Source organism: Chrysochloris asiatica, unplaced genomic scaffold (genome assembly GCF_000296735.1).
Source record: "Chrysochloris asiatica unplaced genomic scaffold, ChrAsi1.0 scaffold00120, whole genome shotgun sequence".
In the NCBI taxonomy this organism is placed as follows: domain Eukaryota; kingdom Metazoa; phylum Chordata; class Mammalia; order Afrosoricida; family Chrysochloridae; genus Chrysochloris; species Chrysochloris asiatica.
The window spans coordinates 4,664,565-4,675,206 of NW_006408638.1; the positions used below are offsets into that span (position 1 = coordinate 4,664,565).

Genomic DNA, 10,642 nt, shown 5'->3' on the forward strand with positions numbered 1-10,642 from the left:
TGAAAGTGCCATGGGCTGTCAAAAGAACCAATAGATCCGTTTTGGAAAAAGTGCAGCCAGAGTGCTCCTTGAGGGCAGGATGGCCAAACTTGGTCTCTCATACTTTGGACATATTGTTGGGAGGGGGCAGTCACTGGAGAAGGATATCATGTGTGGTAAGGTGGAGGGTCAGAGAAAAAAAGGAAGACCCCCAATGAGATGTATGGCCAAGTGTCAGTATCGATGGACTCAAGTGTGGCAACAGTAGTGAGGTTGGCCCAGGATCGGGCAGTGTTTCGTTCTGCTGTGCATTGGGTCACTATGGGTTGGTAACTGACTTGATGGCACCTAACAACAACAACAATTTATACTGATGGGGTTCTAGTGTGGTGCTATAGGATCAGCATTGGACTTTTAACTGCAGGATCCATGGTTCAAACCCACTAGCCACTCCTCAGAAACCCTATACAGGGTCACTATGAGTCACAATTGACTCAACGGCACTTAACAATAACAACAACAAAGCTAATTTTTGTTTTCTAGCAATAACATACAAGAGATTTTTCCATATCAGAATATATGTTGTTGTTGCTGTGAAGTGCTGATGAATCAGTCATGACTCATAACATCTGGTGGGTGTGAACCATTGACCTTGCTGTTAGAAATCCAGTGCTTATCCTGCAGCGCCACAGAATAGTGTATATGGGTCCATTTGTTTAATTTTATTTTATGCACACAAAGACTTAAAATTTTTCATGGAAAAATGTGATTAAAAAACAATGAAATTTTTCCATGAAACTTTGGAAGCCACCTTATATGTTGGCATATAGTAGGGTTTGTTTGTTTTTTTTTAAGTTTTTATTGTGAATTGAGTGATACTTTACATGGGAGAATATCAGCTTTACATTCATTCTATCGCATTTTGTTTCACTGCAATGATTTCAATCCCACTATGCATCATCATTCAACAGCATTTGCCTCCATTCCCTCTAGGTTTTTTGTGTTTTTTGAGGGGTGGGATGTACACTGAAGCACTCAGGAACATAAAACCATTCAAACAACCAAAGAGTACATCCCACAAGCCTGCCCACCTACCCCACCCCCTGGCTGTCAACACACAGCCCCTCTCCTTCCCTGAGTCCGTGTCCCCAGCTGCTCCATCTCTCCACATCATCATCTCTGCCTCCATCTCTGGCATCATTACTTCTCTGGATAGTGTCCCCCACTCTGCTGTTCTCCCTTGATGGTCCCAAGATCCTCCACTCCTGGACTGCAAGATTAATCACTCCCCTCCTTTTGTTACAAAACGTCTACCTTTACATTTCCAACACTCACAGTCAGTCCTGATAGCAATTATTCACTATTGAACCAAAAGCGTCTTATCCCCATCTCCTTTCATCAGTCCCACCCAGACAGATTGAATACTACTCAGTTGAGATTTTACCTTCCCCCATACCCTGTGGAACTAGGCTTCCTCTTGAAAGCTTGTAAGCCAGTCACTTCTTGCCTTTGTAACATCCCCATTTTGGGTAGCCAATGTCTAAGTTGCCCATCGCAGTCTACCCTGTGTACCAAGGGGATGGGCATGATCCTCGCTGTAAAGATTAATTCTCTCTTTTGAGCTAATAAGGGGTTGTTTGTTTTGTTTTAAGAAATATACCCAAAGACTGTTACACAATTTTTTTGTTTGTTTCAGACTGGAGTTAGTGTTGAGGAAAGAGGAAACTTGTTTTTATAGTTTGTTTTTATTTTGGTGTTCTGGTGTGGCTCTGTGGGTAAATGCACTGGACTGCAACATTGGTTTGAACTGCAAATTTGGCAGTTCAAGCTCACTAACTGCTCTTAGGAAACCCTATACAGGGTTGTTATGGGTTGGAACTGACTCTACGGCACTTAACAACAACGACAACCTTTATTTTATACCTCTGGTGCTATTTGAACTCTGTCTAGTGCAAGTGTTACAATTACTTTAAACCAATAAGTGATTTGGGAGAGAACCAGCTAATTAAATAAATAATACTTTGAATATAGTTAAATAGTCTCTATTGTTAAACTGGTAAAGATTTTGAATGTGTAGTAAGCACAAGTAAATAACATGATAAAACAAAAGACCAAGCCATTTGCTGTTAAAGCAACTCCAACTCCTGTCAAATCCATGTGTGTCAAAGTAGAACTGTGCTAATTAAGGTTGTCAATGGCTGATTTTTCATAACTTAGATTGCCAAGCCTTTCTCCCAAGGTGCCTCTGGGTGATCTCAAAGCTCCAGCTTTCTGGTTAGCAGCTATGTGTGCCAACTGAAAGGACTTCATCTGTTTAGTAGAGCGAGCTTTTGTTAGAGCTTTCTTTTGTCTGCTCCCACTAACGTTTCTGGGTTGCTGACTTCTTCAATTCCAATCCTAACATATACGAGGGAAAAGAAAACCCAAAGACCTCACCATTGTGTTATTTCTTGGACTCAGAGGTTCCTAACTGGTCTGCGTTCTTTCTCTATCTTTCAGAGGTTGTTTTGTATTGTTTTACATATAATGTCCAGGGCTTGGGTTGGACTTAGTGGTAGAAATAGGAAAAGTATGGCTACTACTACTGTCTTCCTAGGTCTGGAAGTTCCGGAAATACTTTTAACACAAACGAATAGCTCTTTTTCAAAAAACTACTAGCCTCACATCTGCTATTTCTCACTATCCGTCTGGTTAAAAAACAAACAAATCCATTGTCATTGAGTTAATTCTGAGTCATAATTACCATATGTGTTATAGCATAAAACGGCCACATAGGGTTTTTTAAGCTGTAATCTTTACAGAAGCAGATTACCAGGCATGTCTTCCACAGCACCATTCCCCCAAACCCAAACCTACTGCCACTGGGTCAATTTTGACTCCTAGTGAACTTTCATAGGGTTGCTGAAGCCTCTTTACACAAGAGAAAGCCTCATCGTTCTCCTAAGGAACAGCTGGTAGATTTGCACTTCCAATTTTGCTGTTAGCAGCCCAGTGCTTATCCTACAGTGCTACCAGAGCTCCTTACAACACCACTGGGTGGGTTCAAACTGCCAAACTTTAGGCTAGTAAGTAGTTAAGCACAAATCATTTGAACCACCCTGAGGCCCGGGATCTATCGAGTTGTTGTTTAATGCCATCCAGTTGGTTCTGACTCATAGTGACCCTGGATAGGGTTTCTGAGGAGCAGCTAAAGTATTTAAACCACTGACCTTGCGGTTCTCAGCCCGATTCGTAACCACTACACTACCAGAGCTCCTACTACGCTACCAGAGTGGTGGCTTAGTAATGATAATTCTGGTCATGTATTATTAGGATGGGTTTTTGTCACTGTAAACTGTAAATAAACATCATTTTTTAAAGGTTGTCCAAAGTCTTATTACACAAGAATTCCATACTTATTTAGCATTTCCTAATGTTAGACATTAAGGAGCTCTGGTAGCGTAGTGGTTACAAATTGGGCTGAGAACCGCAAGGTCAGCAGTTAGAAACTACCAGCTGTTCCGCGGGAGAAAGATGAGGCTTTCTGCTCTCATAAAGATTTACAGCCTCGGAAACCCTGTACAGGGTCGCTATGAGTTGGAACCGACTCCATGGAACATAACAACAACAGTGTTTGACGTTATGGAGTCCTGGTGTGGCACTGTAGGATCAGCACTGGACTGGGAACTACAAGGTCTGCAGTTCAAACCGACCAGCTGCTCCTTGGAACCCTATACAGGGTTGCTATGAATTGGAACCGACTCGACAGAACTTAACAACAATGTTAGACATTGGGTCCTGGTGTGCCACTATAGGATAAGCCCTGGACTGCAAGGTCAGTTTGAACCACAATATCAGCGGTTTAAACTCACCATCCTCTCCTCTGAAACCCTATACAATTTCCTTATGAGTCGGAACCTACTTGATGGCACTTAACAACAATAACAACAACAATGTTAGATATCTATGTAATCTTTAGTTTTTCAGTTTTATAAATAAGCCTCCAATCTTGGTGCTAAAGTCTCTATCTCCATGTAGAATTATTTCCTTAAATTCTGCTTCCTAGAGGTGAAATTATTAAATCAAGGGATAGAACCTTCCAGAAAGGTTACACCAACAAGAGAAAGGTGAGAGAGAGAGACCCATTTCTGACTGTTAAACTTTCTATTTTGTAGAAGCTTCAGATGGTGAAGAAGGAGGAGGAGACACCGAGATGGCACAGCAGGAGACAGCTCCAATTCCTGCCCTGTCCAAGAAAACCAAGCAGGTGACAGTCACTATGGGCGAGTCAGAGTTTTTGGGGTCTTTCACCCTCTGATTGCATGACATTGAGTCAATTCCAACTGAAAGAGATCCTATAGGGTAGAGTAACATTAGGCTGTAATCTTGATAGGAGCAAATCACCAAGTCTTTTCTCCCATGATAGGTTAGCAACCAAGCACTTACCCACTGGCCACCAGGGTTCCTTCTTTCACCTGTCTGCAGCAATAGATTTTTATTGTAATATATTCTGTAATATCTTAGATTCTTGTGTCACATTATCCTCTAACATCCAGGTATATATTCTTTGGGGTAAAGTCCTAAGGCGAGAAAGAGGATAAAGATATACAACATTATCCCTCGCAAAAACCAACGATCAGAGTACTCTGCCGTGCTGGCAATGGGCTCCTGCCACCCTCCACTTCCCTTTATGCCTGTCCTTCCTCATGGTGGTGGTGGTTATGTGCCGCGGAGTCGGTTCTTCCTCATAGTCTTATATTATTAAGGACTTTGTTGTATTCATACTTCCACTAATAGCCATTTGGATAAACTTTGGTTTTGGGACCTATGACCATTATTGCCTTTTGGATCTCCTTACTGGCCTTTGAAATTCTACTTGCCAACTCAACAGCACTTTGTTGTTGTTAGATGCCATAGAGTCAGTTCTAACTCACAGCAAACGTATGAACAACAGAATGAAACAGTACTCTGTCCTGTACCATCCTCACAATCATTGGCATGTTTGAGCCCATTGTTGCTGCCACTCTGTCAATCCATCTTGTTGTGGTCATCCTCTTTTGGACTGCCAAAAGAACCAATAGATCTATTTTGGAAGAAATGCAGCCAGAGTGCTCCTTGGAGGCCAGGATGGCTAAGCTTCGTCTCTCCTACTTTGGACACATTGTCCGGAGAGAACAGTCGCTGGAGAAGGATGTCATGCTGGGTAAGGTGGAGGGTCAGAGAAAAAGAGGAAGACACCCAATGAGATGGATCAGCCAGGTGGCATCATTGATGGTGTCAAGTGTGGCAGCGGTAGTGAGTTTGGCCCAGGATCGGACATTGTTTCTTCTGCTGTGCATGGGGTCGCTATGAGTCGGTTGGACTCGATGGCACCTGACAACAACAACAACATATTATTATAATTCAAATGCATTTATTCTCCTACAATCTCCCTTATTCACTGTCTAGCTTTCACATGCACATGAAGCAATTGAAAATACCATGGCTTTGGTTAGGTATCAAAGGAGCCCTGGTGGTACTGTTGGGTAAGTATTGGGCTGCTAACCACAAGATCAGTGGTTCAAAATCGCCAGCCATTCCATGGGAGAAATATGAGGCTGTCCGAGCCCGTAAAGATTGCAGGCTTGAAAACCCTGTGTAAGGTCACTAAGAATCAGAGTTTGAGTTTGGTTTGGTATCCACTGGTAGCACAGTAGATAAAGCACTCCACTGCTAACCAAAAGGTTGACAGCTCAAACCCATCAGCCGCTTCTTGAGAGACAGATGTGACAGTCTGTTTCTGTAGATTTATAGCCTTGGAAACCCTATGGGGCAGTTCTACTCTGTCCTATGAGACCATTGATTCAGAATTGATTTGACAGCAGTGTGCTTTCTTAGTACCAGGTACCAGGCACACCACAACTCACAATCTTCACAGCATGTGCGTGTATGAGGTGGTACAGCAATTTTACAAAGGACATGAGGCTCAGCGAGGTGGTGGCTGTGAACCAGGCTGCTGAAGAGTGCTGTGGTTTCCACTTCCCTTTTCACCTGTCGTTCCTCTCTCAACTTAGGAAAATTGAATTCAACATGCCCTCATGTGCTTTGTTGGGCACAAGCTATCACTGTTTTCCACTGAGGGAAAAAATGCAAGAGCTTAATATTTTACTGCCCATTTTAACCACCTTCCTCTTGTTCTAACTTTCAGGATTTGAGAGTCCAAGTCCTAGCCACACAAAAATGTCCCTGCCCCATTCGCTAAGCCTAACCTCCTTCTATTGGACAGAGGGGATTCTCTTTTTCTGAACTTCCAAAGGCTGCCTCATGAGTATTATACATCTAGATCCCATCTTCCCTGCCAGGCTATCATACATTGAGGACAAAGTTTTATCTGTACATCTCCACAGAACCTTGTCTCTAATTGGCACTGATTATTTGTGAAATGAAGACATGAATGACTATACCAATTCCCCCACCACTCAGCCCTTTGTCTCCAAGCTTGTCAGTCATCAGCTCCCTGGTACTGGGCCTGAGGTGTTCTCTCAAGACCAGTGTTTTTCCTGCCTTCTCCAGCCCCATCCCTGATGGTCCCTGCAGTTCCTTCCTTGAAAGGCAGTTCAGGATTCAGGTGTCTCCTTGTTACTTTGTGGGCTCTGCCTCCTGCTGTTCTTCTCACCTGGAATTCATCTCAGCCCCCCCCCCCCCCCCAAGGAGGACCTTCTTGTCAAGCACTATCCATTTTTGAGACTTTCTCTAGCTATTTGTGTGTGTTGAGCTTGTGTTTCCCTCTGGTTTCATAAGCATCTCAGGGCCAGGATTTGTCTTCACTACAGTCCCTAATGTAGTGGTTACAAATCGGACTGCGAACCGCAAGTTCAGCAGTTCGAAACTACCAGCTGTTCCGCGGGAGAAAGATGAGGTGATCTGCTCCCATAAAGATTAACAGCCTCAGAAACGCTGTGCAGCTCGCTATAAGTCGGAACCGACTCCACGGCACATAACAACAACAACAACAGTCCCTAAAGAAGCCCTGGTGGCTCAGTGGTTAAGCGCTCAGCTGCTAACTGAAAGGTCTGCAGTTTGAACCCACTGACTGCTCCAAGGGGGAAAGATGTGGCAGTTTGTTGCCATAAAAATTTACACCCTTGGGAGCCCTATGGGGCGGTTCTGTTCTGTTATATAAGGGCTGCTATAAGTCAGAATGTACTCGACAGCAGTGGTTTGAGTTTGGGTTTTTCAGGACAGTCTTTTTTGTTGTTGTTAAGTGCCATTGAATTGGTTCCGACCCACAGAGACCCTATGTCGGGTGTCTGAGGAGCAGCTGGTAAGCTTGAACCATCGACGTCATGGTTCAAACCGACTTTGCAGTCCAGCACATTAACCCACAGCGCCACACCAGGACTCCAAATGGCAACAGGGTTAACACAATGTTACTTGGCAGTAATGACTAGATATTTGATTTTTTTTAAAGTAGTTCATTTTTTTCTTGGATAAAAAGAAGAAAGAAGGAAACTTATTTCATGCTAGTTTACATTTTTTAGAGTTTTTCAGGTTTACCTCATTCACCTTGCTGTTTTTAAGTACTTCTTTATGGTTCTACAGGAACTGCCTGGCTGTACACTCCCAGTTAGAATATATTTAGGCTCTAATATCAACTCTAAAGTTCAAAGTTCTGCCGAGACACATGGTGGACCCCTTTGCCACAGCTGGGCCTCACATTTGTATCACTAAGTCCAGGCCTCTGATCTGTCCAGTATTTCGAGCAGTAGATTTATAACTTTGTAACTTTTTTTTTTAATTTAAATCCATCCAACTACATCATCTCTAGCAACCATTTCACATCTAAATAATCATCCTTGGCCTGCTTAATAATATGAATATAAAGATTTGCCAACTTTTTTTTTTTCCAGATATCACTTCCAAAATAAATGATGAATTCCCTACTCCTTGAGAGATTGCGTCACCCTTTCCCTTCTCAGCACCAGCCATCTCAGAGCCAGCCCTAGTAACTTTGTAATTATGGTTCCCAGAATAAAACCTCTTGCAAGGCATTTCATGACTTTCTATAGCTGCCTCTCTGATGTCAGTAGCCTTTCCTTGGTCCTATGACCCATCCTTTCCCCTCAGACATCACAGTGGGCTTCTTTTTCCTTCAGCTAGCCATGTGTTTATCTTCTTGGATCATAAAGGAATCTTCAGCTATAATACTTATCCCTTTCCCTCCTTATTTACTTACAGTTGTGTCTTCCTGCCTCTGCCTTATTTCAGTATTAATTGTTTCATATCTCAAGTCTTCCTGCCACTCCTGCTCTTCAAGTTTATTCTTGACTGTTGCCAAGAGAAAGTAAAACTGTCTGATTCACCTTCTTCCTTCCCAAGCTGATCTCTCAACTCTCTGTTAATTGATTTAACTCTTTGTATTGATCTATTGTTGCATAATGTTGTTACTGTTAAGTGTAGTTGAATGGGTTCTCACTCAAAGTGACCCTTTCTGAGGAGCAGCTGATGTTCTTGAACTGCCAACTTTGTGATTCACAGTCCAGTGCTCATCTTATAGTGCCACACCAGAAGTCCAGGTGCATAATAAATAAGCAGCTTAGAAACTTACTATCTCAGAGTTCCTGTTTTCTTACAGTTGTGACTTAGGTTGGTGCCTTTGTCTCTAAATGCCTCATCAAGCAGAAATTAAATCATGTACTGAAGTTGGGGAACTAAACTGGAGAGACTCACCCATATGAGCACCTCCTCAGGGTTGTCTCACAACATGGCAGCTGGCTTCTCCCTGGCTCAGTAATCCAAGAAAGAGCAAAGCCAGAGTGCCCAAGACAAAGCCATAGTCTATTTATAACCTAATACCAGAAATGATAGCTCCTCATTTTTACCATATTTTTTGGCATGGTTTGTTGTTGTGAAGTGTCGTCGAGTCGATTCCGACCCATAGCAACCCTATATACGGTTTCCAAGGAGTAGCCAGTGAGCTTGAACCGCCAACCTTGTAGTTCAAACGATTTTGCAGTCTGGCACATTAACCCACAGTAAATCATTAAATCCAGTTCAGACTCAAGGGAAAGGAATTGCACAAGAGTATCAATACTAGGAGATATGGCTCACTAGAGACTATCTTAGAATCTGACTACCATAGTCCCCCCTCTGACATGTGCAGAATACATCACCCATGTCTCAAACTCCCAAGGCTGCAAAACTCTTCTTATATAGTATCAACTCAGTGTCCAAAATCTCATCATCTAAATGAAGTCCAGATGCAACTGAGGCTCCTCAGGTTTAGTTCCTTAAATACAGCTCTTTGAGTACATCACATCTCAACTGTGAAACTAAAGGTGCAAGTTACGCCACCCTTCACTACCCAGTATGAAATGATGTGACAAATATAGGATAACCTCTGTAGACATTTCTATTTTAAAAAGGGAAAAACAGAGACACAAAAGACTTATTGAACCATAGCTATTCTGAAACCCAGCAGGGCAAATGGTAGAGTTTCTTGATTAAGTTTCAAGGCAAAAGAATAGTTCTTTATGGCTCTCCACTCTTTTGAAAAGTATTACTGGTTTGCAACTAGAAGCTCTCAATCTGGTTATTTCCAGTAGGACTTTGAGTTTCAAAAAGGATTTCTTCATATATAACTCCATTAAGAACTTTCTAAGTCTCCTGGAGTTGACTCCATTAGGCAAAAGTCATACCCACAATTTTTTGTAGATGAATCCTTCTTTATATTGGGTCTCTGCTGAGACACCTAGGTGTTCTTAGGCTTCCTAGAAGTCCTCCTATTTGACTGAGAAACTCTGAGAGGTTCACTCTTTATTGATTAAATGATTGAATGGAATGCTGAGAACACCACCTTTGTTCTTCCTGAGATCTTAATGAAGTATTTTATAGTCTTTAACAATCCTTCATCTCCTTTATCGTTACTCATCTTTTACGGTTTATTGTACTCCCCAAGAAGAAAGCAAGTGGCATCTTTAACACTATTTGGAAATCTCCTTAGCTAGAGTACCATTTCATTAGGCACAATTTTTACTTTATACATAATTGCAGACACTAGTATTTCTAAACTTTCTATCATTCCAAAACAAAGATCCCCTTTCCTCCGTTTCCAATAAGATTTTTCTCACTTTCTTCAATCCTTCATTCTCAGTGCCCTCAAAGTTCAAAATTTCATGAAGTGTGTTCAAGACACACTATCCATTCATCAATCCACCTTATTTTTGACACATTTCAAAGTAATTTGCAAAATCACTACACTCTGCACAGACATTTCAGCATGCCAATAATAACTAAGATCAGTATTTGTTTTAAAATTCTCTTTGCAGTAACGCAAAAGAGGAAACAAATGCTTACAGCAAAAATCATTCCCCCACACCCCCTCCACACACAGAGTAGACAGAGATGGGCAACTTGGACATTGGATACCCAAAATGGGGTGGGGGAGGGGGGACTACAAAGGCAAGAAGTGACTGGCTTACAAGTTTTCAAGAGGGGACCTAGAGCCACGGGGCATGGAGGAAGGCAGACTCTCCAGTGAGTACTACCCAATCTGTCTAGGCGGAGCTGTTGAAATGAAACACAGATGGGTCACTTGTGATACAACAGTGAATAATTGTTATCAGGACTGATTGTGAGGGTTGGAAATGTAAAGGTAGACGTTTTATAGCAAGGAAGGGAGTGATTAACTCTCCAGTCTAGGAGC

The 10,642-nt window shown here is 42.2% G+C and overlaps 1 protein-coding gene across 1 annotated transcript in view; it reads left to right on the plus strand.

Annotated features, from left to right (window-relative positions):
• LOC102816377 (uncharacterized protein C3orf26 homolog) overlaps positions 1 to 10,642 on the plus strand; it is a 43,612-nt gene that overhangs the window by 7,255 nt on the left and 25,715 nt on the right. Inside the window, exon 2 of the mRNA XM_006868645.1 lies at positions 4,134 to 4,225. Coding sequence (XP_006868707.1) covers positions 4,134 to 4,225 — 92 coding nt within the window. The remainder of the gene's footprint in view (positions 1 to 4,133; positions 4,226 to 10,642) is intronic.